A 22,704-nucleotide genomic window follows, 5' to 3' on the forward strand; every position below is an offset into this window, starting at 1 on the left:
AATGTGCTTCTTTAAAAGTTGGCATGGAAGGGTCTAACACAGTACCACATATTGTAGTACTTGTAGGTTTAAAAAGATTACACAATATTTAACACTGTATGATAACATAAGTGTCCCAAACCCCCGCCCCCCACTTACACTCACCTATCTCGGATTTGCTTTTGTTCCTCAAGGTAAGTTGGGGATCGGGCTCTCTGCAGGAAGAAGTGATAGTTAGTGCAGCCACACACAACTTGATTAAAATACAGTCCCTCACAAATGCTGGCAGGGGAATTTCTCTTAAAGGGACACTGTAGTCGCGATAACCATTTAAGCTCTTTGAATTGGTTATAGTGCCTGGAGTCCCCGGACACTGTCCCTCAATTCAGTGCTGAACCATTTTTGAGCAGTTAACACTAAATATGGGTCCCTGGTCACCCACAGTCCGGTCCCTTCTAGTGGTGTGGCTAAGGCAGAGATTACACACTTCCTAATAGTCATATCCTCTATCTATACCGTCAGTTGAAGCTCTGATAGGCTAGGTCAGTCAGCTGACACTCTCAGCCAATCACAGCTGCCCATTGCTGCTCGGACTAATACTTCCTCATTACCCAAAGCAGGACAGAGAGGATGGGCTGCTGTGGACTCTTGTTAATCATTAATACATTAAATGTGTTTAATGCTGAATGAAATGACTCCACCAGAGCCTTCCAGACACTATAACCAGTTTAGTGAGATGAAGCAGACAGTGTCTACATTAAGTGTTTCCTTAATTTTAAACAATGTAAAGAACATTGGTTTTGCTTTATAAATCTATCCTTTCTGCGCCTCCCCCTGAACATGCAGTGTTTCCTTCCCCTTTTGCTAATAATGCTGTAAATAATGTCATCTACAACCAAGAGTTTTGCAGCAAGTTCCAATGTAAGTAGCTTTTTTTTTTTTTTTTTTTAATCCATTACTGCATAGTCTAGCTTAGAATATCCCTTTAGTACACTATAAATCTATGTTATAACAAGTATATGTACATGTTGTGAAAACTGGACTACAAATGTTTACCCCCCTGTCTTTCTTTCTGTACCTCTCCCCCCCCCCCCCCCCCCCCAAAAAAAAACAACCAAAAAATCTTTCAAAATAAAGAATAAAAACCAAAAAAAAAGAAATACACTATCAAGAGGGTCTAATAAGCCCTCCAGCTACTGTTACACTGTACGTCACCAAATTCTTATTATGGGGAGCATAGTCTAATAGAGATCTAGTGTTTGTGGTCCCTGCTTTAGCCAATATTAGCATTTACAATGATTAATATACAGTTTTACAGAATTATTACAGAATTCCAAAAATAGGTTTTAGACTCAAAATGTAATGTGCAAAGCTCCAAACCCAGCCTAAAACTACTTACTAATACAAACACAGGAGCACAGAGAGTTTTTGATTTACCACATCTTATACCTTTCACTTACATACTTAAATTGCATATTTCTTTGGTATGTGAATGTAGGTGTGTATTTCTGTGGTCTGTCAGTGTGTATTTCTGTGGTCTGTCAGTGTGTATTTCTGTGGTCTGTCAGTGTGTATTTCTGTGGTCTGTCAGTGTGTATTTCTGTGGTCTGTCAGTGTGTATTTCTGTGGTCTGTCAGTGTGTGAATGTAGGTGTGTATTTCTGTGGTCTGGCAGTGTGTGAATGTAGGCGTCTATTTCTGTGGTCTGGCAGTGTGTGAATGTAGGCGTGTATTTCTGTGGTCTGTCAGTGTGTGAATGTAGGTGTGTATGTCTGTGGTCTGTCAGTGTGTGAATGTAGGTGTGTATGTCTGTGGTCTGTCAGTGTGTGAATGTAGGTGTGTATGTCTGTGGTCTGTCAGTGTGTGAATGTAGGTGTGTATTTCTGTGGTCTGGCAGTGTGTGAATGTAGGCGTGTATTTCTGTGGTCTGGCAGTGTGTGAATGTAGGCGTGTATTTCTGTGGTCTGGCAGTGTGTGAATGTAGGCGTGTATTTCTGTGGTCTGTCAGTGTGTGAATGTAGGTGTGTATTTCTGTGGTCTGTCAGTGTGTGAATGTAGGCGTGTATTTCTGTGGTTTGTCAGTGTGTGAATGTAGGTGTGTATTTCTGTGGTCTGGCAGTGTGTGAATGTAGGTGTGTATTTCTGTGGTTTGTCAGTGTGTGAATGTAGGTGTGTATTTCTGTGGTCTGGCAGTGTGTGAATGTAGGTGTGTATTTCTAGGGTCTGTCACTGTGTGAATGTAGGTGTGTGTTTCTGTGGTCTGTCAGTGTGTGAATGTAGGTGTGTGTTTCTGTGGTCTGTCAGTGTGTGAATGTAGGTGTGTATTTCTGTGGTCTGGCAGTGTGTGAATGTAGGTGTGTATTTCTGTGGTCTGGCAGTGTGTGAATGTAGGTGTGTATTTCTAGGGTCTGTCACTGTGTGAATGTAGGTGTGTATTTCTGTGGTCTGTCAGTGTGTGAATGTAGGTGTGTATTTCTGTGGTCTGGCAGTGTGTGAATGTAGGTGTGTATTTCTGTGGTCTGGCAGTGTGTGAATGTAGGTGTGTATTTCTAGGGTCTGTCACTGTGTGAATGTAGGTGTGTGTTTCTGTGGTCTGTCAGTGTGTGAATGTAGGTGTGTGTTTCTGTGGTCTGTCAGTGTGTGAATGTAGGTGTGTATTTCTGTGGTCTGGCAGTGTGTGAATGTAGGTGTGTATTTCTGTGGTCTGGCAGTGTGTGAATGTAGGTGTGTATTTCTGTGGTCTGGCAGTGTGTGAATGTAGGTGTGTATTTCTAGGGTCTGTCACTGTGTGAATGTAGGTGTGTGTTTCTGTGGTCTGTCAGTGTGTGAATGTAGGTGTGTGTTTCTGTGGTCTGTCAGTGTGTGAATGTAGGTGTGTATTTCTGTGGTCTGGCAGTGTGTGAATGTAGGTGTGTATTTCTGTGGTCTGTCAGTGTGTGAATGTAGGTGTGTATTTCTGTGGTCTGGCAGTGTGTGAATGTAGGCGTGTATTTCTGTGGTCTGGCAGTGTGTGAATGTAGGCGTGTATTTCTGTGGTCTGGCAGTGTGTGAATGTAGGCGTGTATTTCTGTGGTCTGTCAGTGTGTGAATGTAGGTGTGTATTTCTGTGGTCTGTCAGTGTGTGAATGTAGGCGTGTATTTCTGTGGTTTGTCAGTGTGTGAATGTAGGTGTGTATTTCTGTGGTCTGGCAGTGTGTGAATGTAGGTGTGTATTTCTGTGGTTTGTCAGTGTGTGAATGTAGGTGTGTATTTCTGTGGTCTGTCAGTGTGTGAATGTAGGTGTGTATTTCTAGGGTCTGTCACTGTGTGAATGTAGGTGTGTGTTTCTGTGGTCTGTCAGTGTGTGAATGTAGGTGTGTGTTTCTGTGGTCTGTCAGTGTGTGAATGTAGGTGTGTATTTCTGTGGTCTGGCAGTGTGTGAATGTAGGTGTGTATTTCTGTGGTCTGGCAGTGTGTGAATGTAGGTGTGTATTTCTAGGGTCTGTCACTGTGTGAATGTAGGTGTGTATTTCTGTGGTCTGGCAGTGTGTGAATGTAGGTGTGTATTTCTGTGGTCTGGCAGTGTGTGAATGTAGGTGTGTATTTCTAGGGTCTGTCACTGTGTGAATGTAGGTGTGTGTTTCTGTGGTCTGTCAGTGTGTGAATGTAGGTGTGTGTTTCTGTGGTCTGTCAGTGTGTGAATGTAGGTGTGTATTTCTGTGGTCTGGCAGTGTGTGAATGTAGGTGTGTATTTCTAGGGCCTGTCACTGTGTGAATGTCATTATTTAATCTTTGCCTATTGCTAAATACCTGATCTTCAATATCATCTTGATCTTCTTCCGAATCTTCTTCATCCTCGTATTTTCTTTACAAAACAAAAAATTAAAGCAATCATTTGAAGCCACCATTCGTTCAAATATGTGTACAGCCATGAAAGATAAAAAATGACTGACTCAGATACAGGGGTGATATTTTGATACTTTTCATATTTTTTAATCCATGATTAACTTGTATTACCCAGCTACAAGTTAACACGGCACTAATCTGTATTGCTATGGGATTATATTCTTTCCTTTTTAACTCAATATACAGACACATCGTACAAGAATGTGACAAGCTAGGACACATGGTGAAAAAAGTGAGAGATGGTTTATTGACAGCAGAACAACACAGATTAGGCAAGGGATGCATTGAGATGAAGTCGCCTAGGTGATTATAGATTCCCCTCTATTACAAATGATTGGACACTAGAATACTTTGCAAATAACCATAAACAAGATGTCAGTGCACACAAGGTATGTATCTGGTTATTCACTGAGTTGCTGCGCTTTGTGGAGTGACTGGGTGACTTTACACTATCCATTCCTGTGGTGCCATCATCGCTCCTTTATTTTATTTGTTTACTAGAATACTTTGCACCTAATTTAAAGCATACCAGAGCCCTGATACTATGTTAAAGGGACGCTCCACTGCCCAAATACAAAATATATAAACATCACTGTTTAGTAGATATACCCAAAATGAAAACTTGCATGCATTCAATTATGTATTTTTTTTATTGGGGATATATCTAAAATCAGCAGTTCTATTGTCTGTTGCCTTTCAAAGCCCTCTCCTTCTAACCCCATCCATACATTCTGTGGCTGTCCAATCACAGACTTCCAAATACAGCTCAATGAGAATTCTGTGTAAGTCAGGTGCTCTGAGCAATTAAAGCATCTTGAGGTCAGCTGCATTGAGCTAACAAAACCAGGAAGTAACATTACTTGTTGTATACTTGAAAGCCAAGGGGGTGTAACCAGGTTAATTTATGTCAATATATATATATATATATATATATATATATATATATATATATACACACACATTATAAATATTTATAAATAATTTATATAATAATATATCTAAAGAAATCTGCACTTTTTGCACACAAAAAAAAGAGGACACACTCCTCATACAAAGCTTTTCCGTAAGCTAAATTTGTTTAGGGGAGAAACCCTTTAATGCTTGAAGAGGCATTCGGCCACATAATCTTTTTCAGATGTGCTACATACCCTTCTTTTTCGAGAATAACTTTTCGCTCGTAGTCCTTCAGGTACATAGGCTTCTCTTTAACGGACTTTGTCTGTTTAACATCAGCCAGCTCTAGACACACAGACACATTTCATAAAGTTGAATGCCAAGTCAAACAGATTTAATAAAACGTTAACGTATTTGATGTACATTTAATATATTAGCCCTTTCATTACAATGTGATTTTTATTAATAACAATTATTATTAGAAAATGAGTTGAATGATATTTCTGCAGTACTTGAAATTTATCAGCATTTGCAACTAGAGATACCGGTAATGCTGAAAAACTCCCGCTGTTCCCTCTCAGTAGAGCACATTAGCATGAACAATAAAATAAATTGCATAGGAGATACTTTGTGTATAATGTATAGTTCACAAGTACAACCCACTTTTTAAAGCACCATAATCACTACAGCACGCTGGAATTAAGTGGTTTTGGTGCGTTTCTGGAAAATATCAATGTTGACATTTGTCAGACAACACACTTACATGGTTACATAGCTGAAAAGAGACTTGCGTCCATCAAGTTCAGCCTTCCTCACATATGTTTTTGCTGTTGATCCAAAAGAAGGCAAAAAACTTAGTCTGATGGCTATCAAACAGGCAGCCACTAGAGGTGCTTCCTCACTGAAAACTTTTTAAAACCAAAGATATAATTTACGTTTAGAGTCAATAAGCATAGCGTTACAATTTGAACAGGGACGGCGATTTCATAAGGTGGCACAAAAGGCCGCCTTAGGGCGCACTGGATCAGAGTGACCGGCAGGAGGTGGGCGCACAGCACTCCCTTCTGCCAGGCACTCTATGTAGCGTGGCCGAGCGGAGCAGCACACACCGCGGTACAGGAACTTATGTTTCCTGTACCCGGCCGGACTAAAAGGAAGTGCTCACTGAGCGAGCACTTCCTGTCAGTCCAGCCGGATACAGGAAACTATAGTTCCTGTACCGCGGTCTACTCTGCTAAGCCACGCTACAATAAAGGTAGGAGACTTACTGGGGACCAAGGGGGAGAGAAAAAGGGGTACTAAGGGAAGGTGTGGTAATATATGTACATACATATCTGTGGGGAGTCTGTCCTGCCGTTAAAATAAAGGAAAATTTTAAGTGATTATTTTTTTATATTTTTTTTTAACACTTTATTAATTAACTGGGATTTAGGGTCCACAGACACCTGTAGTCCAGACCCCTCTGACAAAACGGCTAAGGGGGGTTATGCTACACCTTATGCCATACCAAATCATACCAGCAATAGCAGGTAGTGATGGGCTGAGAGCGTCAGCTGTCACTCGTGACAGGTTTAAAGTCTCAGGTGAGCTTGTTTCGCAAGAATTTAATGAAAGGATGCAGATCATTACCTTCACTTGTATAAAAGGTGGCATCCTCTTGGTATATTTTCGGATCTTTCTTTTTGAGCAGAGACAAGGTACGATAAAATTCTTTGTCCAACTTAGGATCAATCATCTAAAGAGAAAACAGCAATTATTAATTACATAAAAGGTTCTCCACAGAGTCAGACTTTTACAATTACATTGTTTATACACTTCACTCACCAACTCTTCTTCCTCCTCTGACTCTGAGCCCGATGTATCACTATCTTGTGTGTCCCCATAGCGATCTTTCACTGCAAGATTAAACAGACATTAATTCTGCTCTCCTTTCTTTGTGCATCCATCTTTAATCACACTGGAAATCCTGCCTGGAAGATGGTGGAGGGTGGTTCTAGCATATTGCTTTTAATAATCATTGAAAGTTGTTGAATACAAGCTATTGTACCTCCAAATCTTTTATGCATAACGGATTCTGAATGCTTGAACAAGGCTAAAACACACTCCTTTTCTCAAAGTAATCACGCCAATGGCAAAGAATCAACAAGGAAATCATGTTTTGTTTTTTAGCCAAGGTAATTTCTCCTGGTTTGTTGTTTTTAAATATTTTTTTAATACTTGCAGCATGGTACTCCTCATCCTGTGCTGCCCATCAGAATGGATCAATGCTTTATGTCCTGTAAACTGGGAGTATTATTGCCGTGGTGCTCTGTTATACACTCAGACACATTACTGGGAGTATTATTGCTGTGGAGCTCTGTGATACACTCAGACACATTACTGGGAGTATTATTGCCGTGGTGCTCTGTTATACACTCAGACACATTACTGGGAGTATTATTGCCATGGAGCTCTGTTATACGCTCAGACACATTACTGGGAGTATTATTGCTGTGGAGCTCCTTTATACGCTCAGACACATTACTGGGTGTATTCTTGCTGTGGTGCTCCGTTATATGCTCAGACACATTACTGGGAGTATTATTGCTGGGGAGCTCTGTTATACGCTCAGACACATTACTAGGAGTATTATTGCTGTGGAGCTCTGTTATACACTCAGACACACCAACAATATGGAGCTCCTAGAAAAGAGGGATTTGGGCATTAATAGGGACTGTCCCTCCTTAACAGGGACACTTGGGATGTATGGATGCCTAGCTGAGCCAGCTGTATCTGCAGTTTATTCAGTGTGTGTTTACTTGTCATATTATAAAGACTATAGAGTAATATGGGCCAATAGTAAACCCAGCACAGCAGACTGGAGCTATCACTGGGGCTCAATAAATAACGCCTGCAGAAGGTGGGGCGATGTATGAAGCCCCGGGGACTCACGCCGCTGCAGCTCCTCCTTCTCCCGGTACCGATCATAGCGCTCGGCGAACTTGCGGTTTATCTTCAGCTCAGCCATGCTGGGTGACCCGGAACCACGTTATAGGCTGAGACCACGCCCACCGCACTGAGCGTTCCATTCCCTCCTAACCAGCCAATCCTGTGATACCGAACTTACTCTCCATGCGTTCCAAAGACAGCCAATCACATCTCTGGAAGCAGGCTAAAAGCCCTTTGGAGCGTTCCACTGAACCACGCCCCCTACGATTTAAAGGAGACCTGACACCAGAACTCAGAAATGCATTGGTCCTAATGAAAAGTAAATGGAAAAGGCAAAACCTAGGATACTATTAACCTTTTCATGGCAAGGGCTATAGTGTACCTTAAAGGCAAACTGTCACTTTCCCGAATTTTTTATATTGTTTACTTATCCCCTATACATAACAAATCAGTATTTGTGCGGTCTGAAAAATAAAATGGCACACCCAGCCTATCGACACTGCTGATATATGGACAATATTGATATTGCCAGTAACAAAAGCCCCAGTTACACGTTCGTAATCGGACGAGCAGGGGCAAGATGTGTGCGCACCTTGGGAAACCTCTCAGAAAAAGGGTTTTACCCAGATCTGGAGGATGCCATCTACAGTGTGCAAGCACCATAACCACTACAAAGGCATGTAATAGTTTATATACATTTATATAAAATGAAATAAAAAAAATGTAAGGTCACATATACAATACAATTGCACAAGTTGTAGGTTATTTTTCATATTTTATTCAATGGTTTAATTTCCAGAAAATCGACAGTTCACCTTTAAGGGCACGGGCACATTTCAATAATTTGCTATGTCTTAATTCACTGGCGATTTCCGTCTTACTCCTTTAGTGCTTAAAAACATTATACAGAGTTTTCTTTTAAAGAGGAACTGATATTTGTAAGATTTTTGCACAAACATAATCGCCAACATTTAGCGGTTATTGTTTAAAAAAATGTTTTTAATTTCGTGTTGGTCTTAGAACGTTTTCAATCACATGACACTCCATATGAGTTTAATAAAATCAGCCGTAATGTACTTTCAAAAACAAGACTTTGTGTCTCTTAACTCTTTATCAAAGAAAAGAATAGAGGTACCACTTGCTCACTTTGCTTTTCTGGTGTGAGCTCATATCTCTGTAAACCTTCATCTCTAGGAGCACCACACCATGGTAATGTTTGTTTTTTCCGCCTCCGCAGATAAAGGCTACAATATAAAGTGTGTTCCTCTTAGGGGTTTCAGTGCATGTTACACAGTTAATAATAATTATTCAGACAAAGCACAAAACATGGCTAATCCAATATTATCCGGAGAACAGTCCAAGGCTGTTCTAGTGCATAGAGCCCATTATTCCATTCAGTGTCTTGGTGTGTAATCTCACACAAGAATTTAAGGATTAGGAATTTGTGGAAAATGTACGTTACGTAAAACATACAAGTTCTATATTAAATTTATTTCACTTAGTATAGTTTGGAATCAAATAGGTGGAGATGCAGCAGACTGGATTTTATACATTATTTAATCCCAACGTAAATAAAAAAAGATCTGCTGTTGCAAAACTTAAACACTGTTTGAGATCAATATGTCCAGTTCATAGGATTATTTCCATCTAGATAATTTGACCATAACCTTTGTAATCCACTCACAAGTCACAGTTTAGTTAATAACTCATCTCACATGAGATACCCGTGATATCATATGATCATCATACTGGGCTAGCCCTAAAAAGAAAGGAGAGCTAAAGGGTAAACACAGAGGATGCATAGAACATGGAGTCTGTCCCTCCCAGCACAGGGCAACACAGACAGGAGGGAACTATGGGACATGGAGTCTGTCCCTCCCAGCACAGGGTGTCACAGACCGGAGGGAGCTATGGGACATGAAGTCTGTCCCTCCCAGCACAGGGTGTCACAGACAGGAGGAAGCTATGGGACATGGAGTCTGTCCCTCCCAGCACAGGGTGTCACAGACAGGAGGGAGCTATGGGACATGGAGTCTGTCCCTCCCAGCACAGGGTGTCACAGACAGGAAGGAGCTATGGGACATGGAGCCTGTCCCTCCCAGCACAGGGTGACACAGACAGGAAGGAGCTATGGGACATGGAGCCTGTCCCTCCCAGCACAGGGTGACACAGACAGGAGGTAACCATGGCACACGGAGCCTGTCCCTCCCAGCACAGGGTGACACAAAGGAGGTAACCATGGCACACAGAATCTATCCCTCCCACCACCGGGTCACACAGACAGGAGAGGACTATGGGACATGGAGTCTGTTGCTCAAACTACAGAGTGAATGACAAAAATGTCCTTAATTTTTGCACAAAATGTTTCTCCTTCCCACACAATTCCAAACCGGGCAATTATAACAAAGAACATATTCACACTTAGGAATGCCAGGCGGAAGGTTACATTATACAATGTTTATTCATTGTTAAAACAGCTCATAAATGTTGACTTTTACAATATTCTGGGAATTGAACGGACATCTATAAATAAAACAACAAATCCAGAACGCAAAAAATAAAATCCAAGTCCACAAATATTAATTTAATAGTTAAAAATCAGTAAAATACAAACAGTTTCTTCAAATGCTTAATAAATATTATATATAATATATAATAATAATACAAAAAAAATCTATATTAAGAATTCATTTGGAAATTAATTTGTATTTATAATAAAACATATTTAATACAGTTTGTAATCATTGTGCAGTTTGTTTTTGGATGTGCAATTCATTCATCCATACATTTGTTAAAATTACCTGTGTATTTTATTAACTCTTCAAGAATCAAGAAAATGGCAATATTGAATAAGACTGTAAAGTGGCAAGTATTCACATGGGATTTTAGCACCCTATACTCGTAAAGTTACCGAGGGTCTTATACAACAATTGGAGAAATAAAAGTGTTCATGGCAAACAAGATAAGTGATGGATGCAAGTCCTCCACTGTTTATGAAATTGTCCAGATAGGTAATGAGAGTTCCGCAGGATACATAGACAGTTTGGATGCTGCAGAGTTTAATATTAAGTCAAAGGGGATTAAAAGATAGACCTTCCCTGAAAACAGAAGGGACTCAGCAGAGCCCTATTGCAAACTAACTTCTAAGTTACAGTAAAACTCCTCAGAGTTTTTCCTGAATCACAAGTTTAACAAGAACATTGATGACTAAACTGTGCACTGCACAGGACTGAGCTTAGCAAACGGAGTCTGTAATTTTAAACTTTATACCTGGGGTTTTAATTGTCACCACGGTAAACTGCATGCTAAGCACCCAACGTGCACATTTGCCAGAAGAGCAATTATATTACAGGATTAAGAGCTCTGCACAAATCGCAAAGGCTATGGATGCTGGTTAGCATAATAGTTTATTAGAATTAGATACTTTCTTTTTCCAGTGCGCCTGTCCTTTTGAAAGCTATTATTTTATTCTAAAGTATGAGACAAGAATAAATATGTATATTGTTAGAAAACTACTGGAATTATTTTTTTTAATAGATCCCATCAGGATGTCCCTGGTCTGCTTTCTTCGAGTTACTTATATGACTTAAGCACCTTGCAAAAAACTCTGTAGCTATAAGCCCACCCGTCTCTTAATCATGAGTGTGTGCCTGCTCAGAGCACACAAGCTGTACAACTTCCCTTCTCTTTTACATCATTCTGTGACGTATCCATGGCCATTTCTGTAGCTTTATTCTAAACTGCTCAAATGCACTTTTGCAAATTTTATTGCAAGAAGTAGCAAAACAGGGGTGAACACATCATTGTTCTACAATGTGTTTTTTATCGTCCGACACATATACTGTTAATGATTGCAGCATCTCAGTCCCCCTGTTTCCCATTTGAGCCTTTACAGAAACCCATGGTTAGCATAGGGTTATGTACAATGTGTTTCTGCATCATCGCCATGGTCCCTAATTACAATGAAGGCAGCAGTTAAGCAGTTTAGAAATATCACAGGCCTCCCACACAGATTGTTGAGAAATGTGGATGAATGTTTTGCAGAGGCGTGAGGGGATTTACAATTCATTATGTGAGAGGGATAAGTGAAAATTCTTTATTTGGAGATATGTCAACTGCTCATTTTTCTGATGCTCGTTCTATGTGGACTAAAGAAGACTTCATGACCCTTCTTTAATGAGCCCCTCCCGAAAAGCAGTATGGCGGGGCAATGTGCGAAGCCACAGTAAGAATTCTACACAGCTACAATATGCTGATATTTTCACATTTCTGATATCTTCTAAAGAAGTGACTTTTTTCTTTTTTTAAATACAGTTTGTATTTTTAATCTGATTAAAACTGAGATTTAAAAAAAAAAAAATACAAATTAGGCAATAGAGGTCATGGAAAATGTCATTAGATGTAGGGATTACACATTTATAGACTCTGGGATTTATTTATTAAACTAGGAATTGTGTACAATAATCACACATTTTAGGCTAGATTAGAATAATTTTTCAATGTGGATATTCTTTTAGCTTGGCCATCTCAATAGTTGCAATTTTGTTTTTCACCATTCCCAATTTACTCAATAAAACCCAATGCATATTTGCTAATGCATTATGGATAGGGGGAAATATTGTCCAAGTATAGTTTGAAAGAGTGCAAATAAGGAACATAAACATGACCTGAGTATTAAAATAACTGTACGTAACCAAGCAAACACATATTGTACACATGCATGCACACACTATACAAAGACACACACACACGCATGCAAACACAGAAGTGCTCAGAAACCATTAGCATTGACCCATCACTATTTTCAAAGCAGGGTTGAGGAAATACTGTCCAATGAACTGTGAATGAGCTAAAATTCACGTTTTGATTGAGAGTGATTGGAGGTTCAGCATGGCAGCTGAAGAGGGCAACTGTCCAGCCCAATCATACATACACACCTCGTTATTTTACATTGTTATTTTACATCCCACACAATGAATGATACCAGGCCAGACCCATTTTTTACGTGGGGAGTAAAAATAACGCTGAATATTCTTACCAATGGACACATTGCCCTAGACAGAGATAAAGAGCATCTATAAAATGATTAGTACAAGTACTGCATTAGGCCATGGTACAGAGTTCCATGCCAATTGTTCCTGTGGCACTTCAAGTAGCGTAAATGTGTGTCCTCTACGTGCTAAGTTCCAAGATGGCTGCCAGGTGAGGATCTAAGATGGCAGCCAGCTGTGGTGGTGTGTGGCCTTCACGATCTGAGTGCTCCAAGTCAGAGCGAGAAGCAAGGTACGCAACAACAGGAATGTGGCCTTCACGGAGAGCAAGGTGGATAGGCAGGGACCCAGAGGCATCAGGGGTGTTAAGGTCAGCTCCATGCTGAACTAGGACTTGCAGGGTATCCAGAAAGCCAGTGCGAGCAGCATCATGTGCCGGGGTTATGCCATAGGTATCCTGAATATTGGGTGAGGCTCCTTGCTTCAGGAGTTCTGATGCCACTGGTGTACTGCCAAACATCATAACCTGAACAGCAAGAGATACATTGTCCAATTAGTTTATGGAAAAATAGAAAAAAAAAAGGAGATAACAGCTGCATGAAATCAGAGTATAAGAGGAATGACAATTACCTGAATAAAGGAAGCCTGCCATGATTTTTTTATTTATTTTTTTATATTTAAGCTTCTTTAACTTCTAAAATGAAGTTGCTATGATGGCAAGATTTCCTGGGTGTCATCTTACCTTGAGGATTTAAACCATTATTAACCAGTTTAAATGAAAAGTTAGCCTCTGCATCTGACAGCTCTGCCTCCCCTAGCTGCTGAACAGTCTAAGAGAATTTGCCTTGGAGGACGATAATAGGCTTTGAGTATCAGCTGATCCTCACAGCCAGTTACTGGCCGCCCATTGGGAGTCACAGTAAGTACTATTACTTGCAATGGGTGGCCAGTCATAAGCTGAGGGTGTCAAGTGATGCTCTCAGACCATCACAGGTTGCGAGAGGATGACAGAGGAGGTAGAGATTCTGGAAGATCACGGTTAAACAAACAGTTTAAAACGAGTTTAACCCCTAAAGCCAAGATGGCTCCAGCCCCCATAACAACTTCATTGAGGGTTGAACATGACTGACCATGTCCCTTAAAAATATGGAATCATAAGCGGTGTTTTAGAGGTCCTAGGTGTTCTGGAGAAAGCCTGGGCATGTGGTACTTTGGTAGCCTACTACATGAAAGGTTAGAAACTAAGCAAGCGTGAGTTAAGCTTCCAAAAAAACAAATGAAATCCACGTAAGCTCTAGGAATAGGAAGCAGTAGATGCAGATTTTTACATGTGAAGAGAAGCAAAATGAAATAATGAGCTAGGAATAAAATGTCTCTTACATGGGCAGGATGATAATTTTAATTAACCCCTGCTTGCTGGGTGTGGATAACACTGTCAGGTAATTAAACACACACCCAAAACGAAGGGAGTGTCCCAACAATGGATTTGGCCATCACCTTAAAAGCACCAGAAACAATGGGGACACCCCACCCCAGCCCAAGGGAGTCTGTCTTCTGTTCAGGTCATAAAGAATTAAGGTTCTGGAAAAAGGTAGCTGGTGTTCAAAGTAAGGCAGCCACCAAAACCGTACAGGTTTTGTTTCTGGACAGTTTCCTTGCATCAAAAGAACACTATGCAGGAGAAACGCAATTAACAGATAAAATGCACATTAAACAAGTGGTGCATGATATGCGGTTTAATAAAAATAAATACATATATATATCTAATGGAATGTGATCTATATTGTATCACAGTTATCGCTTCAGTAAAGACATTTTATAAACAGCGAGTTTGTTCCCTAGTTGGACTGATTTCCATGTTTTTTTTTCGATGATGAAATCCCACCTGAACAGCAGTCTTCCCAAAGCTGTTGAGACAGTCAGGGTGGATCCGCTCCTGGTGGAGAAGTCTCCTGACTTCCGAGAGGTCTCCCTGAGCTGCTGCTCGTGTCAGGCGGTCCCCAGCGCTGGTCTCCTGGAGCAACATGGGGATTCTGGGAGGAAGAAGGCTGTGAATGACACACAAAGTTTAGGTCTATCACTCATCTTACTCCAAATATGCAGATAAAAACACCAGCCATGATAACATTCCTAAAAGTATTTTATTTTAAATTATGTTGCTTGGAGCACTGGTAAAACAGGCCAATCAGAGAGCTGGGAATTAAACTTTCATACATTGTAGTACTATGCAACATTTTGTGCAGGATTAAAGGCTGTGGAGCAGATATTGCTACATTCAATATAATAAACAGCCGCCAGTTATGGAATGCTAATTCCATTTAATACATATAGTCCTGCTGGTGGGCTGAATGAGTGAATAAACCTAATCCGTGTAATCTGTATACATATTACAAATCAAACTTATCCAATAGTCAATATGGAAATTACGACAAATCTGAAGGAATGGCTGACACTACAAACTCAGTATGTGTGTTGGAATGTGCTTTGGCCAAAGAATAGAACATGCTCTGTGCATTATAATCGTGTGCACAACAAACACCATTTTCTTAATTGCCATTGGGGAGACAGACAGGGGTACAGGGGTAGGCAACCTACGGCACTAGTGCCATGCACGGCACTCAAGGTGTCTTTGCACGGCACTCAAGGCTGCTAGAGGCTCTGGCCTATCAAGAGTCCCAGGAAACTTCAGATATCTGCTAATACGAAAAGGAAAATCCTCAATTTATGCATTGCAGCACATAGAGTAAGTGAACTCAGGTCCCTTCCTCCCAGCACTTGTGAATAGAAATTCACACTGTGGTAGAGCAGCCCACAGCGGATATTGCAGCTCCTGCCCTTCACCTGTACCTGGCCAGACTGGTCTCCACTGGAACCTAGGGAAGCCACCCATACTGCTAGATATACACAGAAATGCACAATAACCCTCCCCTCATATAAATAATATGAACAGCCCACAAACAAACATCCACACAATCCGCACAAACGTAACCCGTTAATCCACATACATGCACACAACCCCACATGCAATACCCCACACATACACACACTACCAAACACACAATGTGACATCCATCCACACACACAATTCCACAAGCAGCCCCAATACACAGCCCACATTCATATGTATCATACATGATACCACAAACTACTCCTGAACATATACAATATAATAGCTCATATCCGCACAAATACAAATATACAAAGCAATTACAGTATAAATAACAAAAGCAAAATACTGCAGCATACAGACCTCAATTTTAAAAAATAGGACATCACAATCCTATATCGGCACAGTGCTGCTAAAAGGTTGCTTACCCCTGGTATAGTATCTAGTTTATTATGGGCAGTTTTTTACAGCCTTATAAATATTATATGCCTGTTCCATCCACTGTAATACCATAGGCCAAGAACCACTCCTTAAACTGTGTACCGCCGACATGAACTAAACAGTGAAAGGGAATCAAGGCTTTGGATGATGTCACTCTGTTTTGTGTCTCCTTGCACCAAAGCTCTAGCCCCACAACAGAGGGAATACCGGTATGTTGATTTAAAAAAAACCTTGAATTACCGGTACTTCATTAGCTCTATGGCGGGTGGCTTAGCCCAGGCATTTAGCCTACGATTGCCGTCCACTGAAACAAAATGACCTAAAGTTTGCTATTCCTTTATTAATTCTCAACATTTTGCAGTTTAGTGAATAAATGCCTAGATAATTGATGTGGTTTCTAATAAATACGTTTCTTTCTCATGACATCTTACTGATTGTCTGGCGCAGAGCATGCATCTATTTTAAAGAATGTGTGCGTGACAGGTGCATTTTAAATATATCTCAGTAATCCTTAGAGACAGGCTTGTCATTAGTACACATTCTTGGTGAGTATACATTTATTTATATAGAGTCACGTGGCACAGCTGGGAAAGTCTCAAGCTTGGCTAATCTGGCAACTACCGAAGGCAAACCACATTCACTGCTAGGCAAATTTTAGCCTGGTCCCCTTGCACTACAAGAAAACGTTAGCCTTACTTTCCAATAATAAATTATCAATAATCATTTACTTATAAAATATTTTACCAGGAAGGATACATTGAGATTTCTCTTGTTTTCAATTTTGTCCCGTTTAAAAACTATTTAGCAGATGTACCCCTAAAGGAAACCTGCATGTATTTTTTCGGCTTTTTTTTTTTTATCATCTCGCAAAAGCTGAAGACTGCATGCTCTTCAATCCCTCTATTATTTCGCCAATCGACCAATGACAGGCTTCTCGTTCAGAAACGTCTTTGCTCGTCCACACATGACCTGCTTTCCGATACCCCCTATATGGGTACAGCTTATTGATAAGGGAGGAAAGCAGACGCACGCTTAGTGCGTGCCTGCCGCTTCCATAAGTTCTGTGACAATCTAATGGATCGTATATCTACCCAGCTGGGGAACAGTTCCAGCCAAGTTTTATAAAAGTACTGACTTCTATTGAAATTGGCATTTTTATAACCAGTCACAAATGACACATAATAAGCTGAAGTGCTTTACATGTCTGACGTGTCCCTTTAAGTGTATGAACAATGCTTTCACTTAGATTTTCATTACAGTGGAAAAGTCTAAGCTGGTTTTTGTTAAACTTCTCAAATTTTTTTTTTTTTTTTGCACTGTATATGCATGGCTGTCCTGGAACATCTAAATGAATTTTGACCACACGGTGCAATGCAAGTAGAAGCATGTGGCTCTAAGGAAGATAATGCATTTCTCTACAGAAGCCCAAGTACAACTCCGGTTTAAAGGAACAATGTCATAATTCTTTTTAAAATCGTCGTATAATCTTTATGTTACAAATGCCATCTCATTATTTTGTTTTAATCCATGTATATTGTAATTTAAGAAATCCAATGCCTTCCTTCCCCTCCTTCATTCAGCCATCTTTATGCACCTTAGTCCTTATCCCAGCCACAATTTTGTAACTATCCATGGCTATTCGAAATCATGTTTTCTTTCTGCCTGCAGCATTTTCGGTCAGGCAATTTTACTTTATTTTCAAAACACTTTCAAACTATAAGACAAACTCTGTAGGATTCCCAGACAACCAAAACTCGCCCCCCAGCTGCAGACGATAATAAGGAAATGTAATCAGCCAAACCACCTATAAGTTAATGCTCAAAGCATCTTGGTGAATGATGTGAGCGTTCAACTTCTACACAATTCCTTTTCACCTGTGACAAATTAATAAAATTCCTGTTAATCTTTGCTCAAATTAATCAATCTATAGTGTAAATCCCAGACTGATAGATTCGATCAGGCATAGATTAATAGGAATTGTTCGCTCCTCACAGGTGAAAAGGATTTGTCCACAAGTCTAATACAATGCCATACAATTATTTGGATTCATGACCAGGAAGAGGAGCTACTTTATTACCATGTCTCCATCTGAGGTTGGGTTTAACGTGTCAAGGCATTTTATTAAACCTCTTGAAAACCATTTAACAAAAACTGGAGAGACTACACCCATAAACTCCGAGTGTCACTCACAACCACTATAATAAGCAGTGATAATGTAACATGTTGCAATAGTTCTGGGGTTTGAAGAGTCCCAATAAAATATGTCAGCAACAATAGCGAGGAGTGAAGGACTTGAATCTGTATGTGGTATTCTTCAATAATGGCTACTAGTACACGGCATTTGGTAGGAAATAGGTGCTTTGATGGAGAGCCGAGATATTCTGCAGCACTGTATTACAAAATGTCATCTTAAATTCTCAGACACTAGACAGCAATCAATACATGACATGCAAGACTGGGGGAATAAAAAGGCGAGGCAGTGCACAGGTATATTCAATAAAGGTTACATTGCCTAAATTTAGTGAAAATAATTAGAATCTTGTTGTGTGCTTGACAAAAAAAAATTAAAAAAAGACATATAGTGTACATGTAGTGTATTTGGCGTATAGAATCGGTCCTTTTGATGATGGAAAAGATTGAAGTTTCCAAGAAACAGAAGTTTGCATTTGGCCAAAAACAAACCTCTAGTGCCTGTCAGACAGATAGGCCACTAGTGGCTCTTCCTCCTTACATCTTTATTTTTACAAGGACTTCACGTTTGGTGAAATCACGCACCACTTAAAAACGCAGAACGCCAATACATTTCATAGAAAAGCATTGGATTCAGTGTTGGTATATGAGAAGCATTAGATTAGCAGATTGTCATGTATGTCCTCAATGCTTCTCTACGAGGGGGTATCTTACAGGACAAAAGTAATCGGTATTGATTACATCATCGGAGAATGGTTAGTTTCTGCGGCCTTACTGCCCTTACCTTGGAATTAAAATATATACATTTAGTTTTTTTGGTCCGTTAATACAAGTCTGATGGGGAGAACATCACCTGCCAAAAACCCTAACAAAACAAAGCACTGTTCTGATTCACTCATCTTGGGACCTGAGAGATATTTGGAGAACAGCTTCTGAGCAAAGTATCCATTGCTCTCTGTCACTAAGAACTCGGAGATTCTACGGATTCTAACCAAATACTGAACATTCAAACTCCTCTCCATGGTCCACATACTGCACCATACCTGACCACAAGACCTACATTTGGGAGTTAAAATAAAGAGGTTTTGGCGCAGGAACAAAGAGGATTTGTACAAAACACATTGGGGAAATCGTATTTGTTTCCAGTTCAGCCAGTTTGGACTCCATATATAAACCCACCACCATTCCATGTTTCCCACTTCTACCAAACAGGATTATTCACCAAGTAAGGGGAGAATGCGACGTGAATTTAAAGTGAATTTCAAAATTTAAAAGTTCAAATTGCTAAACTGGAAAAAATCCTCTAAATTAGCAGTTTTCCTCTGTAAACTTTACACAACACTGCAAGCATGAGGGGTAAAATATCTCCCACCAATCTCACAATTACAAGTTTGTTATGAATAAGTATCCACAAATCTCTTGTTAAAGTTAAAGGTAAAAAGTGACTTGAAATCCAAATTGCCAAAAAATAAAATAGATTTTGTCCAAATTTTGAAGGTTCAGTTTACTAATCAACCCACAGATCTTTGCACAAAGTAGTAAGGGGTTCTTACATTTGATCAAATTTTACAGATACAGGTTATACAAAAAGAGGGGGGGGGGGATACAAGTGAGATTTTTGAAGGGGGCAGAGATTGAACAGCTCCCCCATCCCAATCGTGACTTTGTAGCTACTGTTAAAGAGTATTAAAAACACAAAAATATACATCTATATCCCAGTTAAAGAAAGTTATCTAAGGAGATGCTTTGTTTTCTTATTAAAAGGCTGTCCCCTCCCAGATTTTCTGAGGTTTCTAGGGCAATGTATGTACAAACAAGCTACACAGTTCATGGTTCAATCTTTTACATGTAAACCACGGACGCCCAGAAAGCTCCAATACATGACAATGGCACTGACATCCATCCAGTGCTGCCCGGAGATGTCACGTACACTGTCTGGGGTTGTGTCTGATTGTGACGGGCGAGGCAGCAAGCAGTGTGTATGTGTTGTGCGGTTTTGACAGTGACAGGTGCATCCTCCCTAACAGATGATGTTGCTGCGCCCCCTCTGAAGGGACTCGCTGACTGGACCGCGCTCCCCTAGCTCACCTCTTTATATACTGGGCTTTTCCCGCTCTTGCCCAACGGTCAGCTGCCCGCGAGACAACGCTCCGTCCAGGTGCCAATTAGCCAACCAACGGCCAAACCAGTCCGCTCGCTCACCAGCTCGCGCACTGCGCTTCGAGACACCCTCTGCGCTGAAACCTGTGACGTCACGGCCTCCACCACCCACGTGGTACGCGCGTGTGTTGTTTTTTTTTATTTTTTTTTATTCGTTTTAAAAAAAGCAACTGTGTCCTGTGTAACTCAGCACGCTCGCAGCAGCCACGCCCACCCAAACAGCCGAGTCGACCAATGAGAAGCCGTTGCGGGAGAGGGCTCGCCGTCACCAGGTGGTAACTCGCGGTTGAGCGAATGGGCGAAGGAGTTGCACTGTCGACTGAGTGGCCAATAGGAAAGCGATGTGCGGGTGGGCGGGGCCTGCTGAGGATTTTTAAAACAGCTCAGGGCGGGGAGGAAGCTCTAAGTGGGAGTCTCTGAGGTGAAGGGGGTCAAGTTGGTGTCACTGCCAGCCTAACCCCTGATTCACCTCAGCTGGTGTATTGTAGAGTTAGATTTAAAGGGCTTCAAAAACCGGCGGTTTATTTAACATAATACAGAGCTGTACAGGTCTCAGTGACATTTTATCTGTTTCATTAAGGTTTAACTTATAAAACGCACTATTTATTCCTGGTCATTATTGATATCATGGATATCAAATCAGATCAATTTTAGGGAGTGAACAGAGTAAAACAAACTGAGGTTTATATCAACATTTTGTTTATATGGAATATGTTCTGAAATTAGTCATTCACATTGATTAAAGTAATTGTTGTCATCAATCACACTAACAGATTATTTACTAAAGCGAGAATTCGTGACTTTCAATTTTAAGGCCAAAATAGCCCAATTGGAGGAATTCTTTAAATCCGCTATGGGCTTTCAATTTTAAATTCTCCATGAATTCACTCCATGAGTTCTTCTCAGTTTAGTGAATACTATATTCACTATATATTTCAATATTCCCAAGCCAATTGGAATTGTGAAAAGTGCGATCCGACATAAAAAACACCAGCATATAGCGGGAGAATAGTATAATGAATTAAGGATTTCTAAAAGGAAATGTCTTTGCTGCAGCGTATGAATGCTACATATACATTTCAAAATTGCTACTGTGCTGCCTATGATCAGTATGAGGAAAATCTAACGCGGCCAGCACAACATGGCTGCTGTACCTGTCTTATAGAATGCCTCCCATTTTGAACAACTTCATTACCAGCTTTCTCGGTATGTATCCAAATGCACAAAATGGTGGATCGAACACCTGCATTGGATTCATCCTTTACCTCACACTTTATTAAACTTACACAATTCAAGAGGGCTCTGCTTAAGCATTCACACCCTCCTCCAGTCATCTCCACATTCCATAGAGTTACAAATTGGAAATAAAATGAATTTTTACTTTTTTAATCTATTTATTTTACACATTATAAATAACATTTAAAAGTCCCCCCCATCCAGTGCCAGTGCTACTTTGGGTAGAAGGCAGTGGGGTAAGTTTCTATCAGCTTCACACATCTGGGCACAGACCATTCCGCTTGGCTATTGCTAAGGTTCTATTAGGATAGATGGAACCATAAGTGAACCGCAGTTTTTGAAGGCTTACTCCATTGCACCAGACCACTTCAGTGATTTTAAGTTGGTATGGTGCTTGGGGTATGCATGTGCAGCGCTTTAGTATGAGTTTCAGAGTTAAAGCCCATTGCTGGTGGTGGGGTACCTGGACACTGGATGCTGCTGTGAGGGATTCTATTTAGGGGGTTGAAGAATCTTGAGACCGGAGAAGTCATTAGAAATTGCATTTTTCAATTGAATTTGGGGAAACCACTTGAAGCATTCGTTGTGTTTAGCTATTTTAATTGCTTTTGTTTGATTTTCTCATTGAAAATAGCTGAAAGTCTGTATATTTTGACAATAAACTTGATTTTCAATGGGGTTGAAAAATCTTTGATTATATATAACTCTGGAAACGGTGAGTGCTCCATTTTTATTATGATTTTAAGAAAATGGTTAAAAAGAAAGTTTTTACACTATTGTTCCCAAACTGTGCCGCACAGGGGCGCCGCAAGATATTTTCCCGGTGCTGTGATCATAACACCGGGAACTGTGCTCTCCCTCACCGGCCCGCTAGCACTTTGCTGACAGCGGGCAGGGGAGGGAGAGAGAACCAGGGGGAGCTCTAACCTGCAGCTCTGCCAGGTTCTACTCTCGCGAGCTCTGAGCGTTGCCGAATCTCACGAGATGGAACTGTAGCAGCTCCTGAGGCTGCAAGAGTTCACTGTCACCACTAGGACCGCCAGGGCTTCCCCACCAGACCACCAGGGATTGCCCCTCTCTGCTTACCTTTGCCTGGGAGGGGGGGGATATCATT

The 22,704-nt window shown here is 40.6% G+C and overlaps 2 protein-coding genes across 2 annotated transcripts in view; both read right to left on the reverse strand.

The window, feature by feature from the left end:
• Nucleotides 1-7,816, reverse strand: part of KRI1 (KRI1 homolog) — a 29,643-nt gene extending 21,827 nt beyond the window's left edge. Inside the window, exons 1-6 of the mRNA XM_063449482.1 lie at nucleotides 7,689-7,816; nucleotides 6,582-6,652; nucleotides 6,387-6,492; nucleotides 5,012-5,102; nucleotides 3,768-3,822; nucleotides 145-194 (exon numbers count right to left, since the gene is read on the reverse strand). Coding sequence (XP_063305552.1) covers nucleotides 145-194; nucleotides 3,768-3,822; nucleotides 5,012-5,102; nucleotides 6,387-6,492; nucleotides 6,582-6,652; nucleotides 7,689-7,764 — 449 coding nt within the window. The 5' untranslated portion in view covers nucleotides 7,765-7,816. The remainder of the gene's footprint in view (nucleotides 1-144; nucleotides 195-3,767; nucleotides 3,823-5,011; nucleotides 5,103-6,386; nucleotides 6,493-6,581; nucleotides 6,653-7,688) is intronic.
• A 2,564-nt stretch (nucleotides 7,817-10,380) lies between these two features.
• CDKN2D (cyclin dependent kinase inhibitor 2D) lies at nucleotides 10,381-20,471 on the reverse strand. The gene is made up of 3 exons (XM_063449481.1): nucleotides 20,283-20,471; nucleotides 14,562-14,724; nucleotides 10,381-13,202 (listed from the first exon to the last, which is right to left on the reverse strand). Exons 2-3 carry the CDS (start codon nucleotides 14,700-14,702, stop codon nucleotides 12,858-12,860), a joined length of 486 nt encoding a protein of 161 aa, XP_063305551.1. The 5' UTR covers nucleotides 14,703-14,724; nucleotides 20,283-20,471; the 3' UTR covers nucleotides 10,381-12,857.
• Between the last annotated feature and the right edge of the window lie 2,233 nt (nucleotides 20,472-22,704).

This window comes from Pelobates fuscus, chromosome 3 (genome assembly GCF_036172605.1).
Source record: "Pelobates fuscus isolate aPelFus1 chromosome 3, aPelFus1.pri, whole genome shotgun sequence".
NCBI classification, from domain to species: Eukaryota; Metazoa; Chordata; class Amphibia; order Anura; family Pelobatidae; genus Pelobates; species Pelobates fuscus.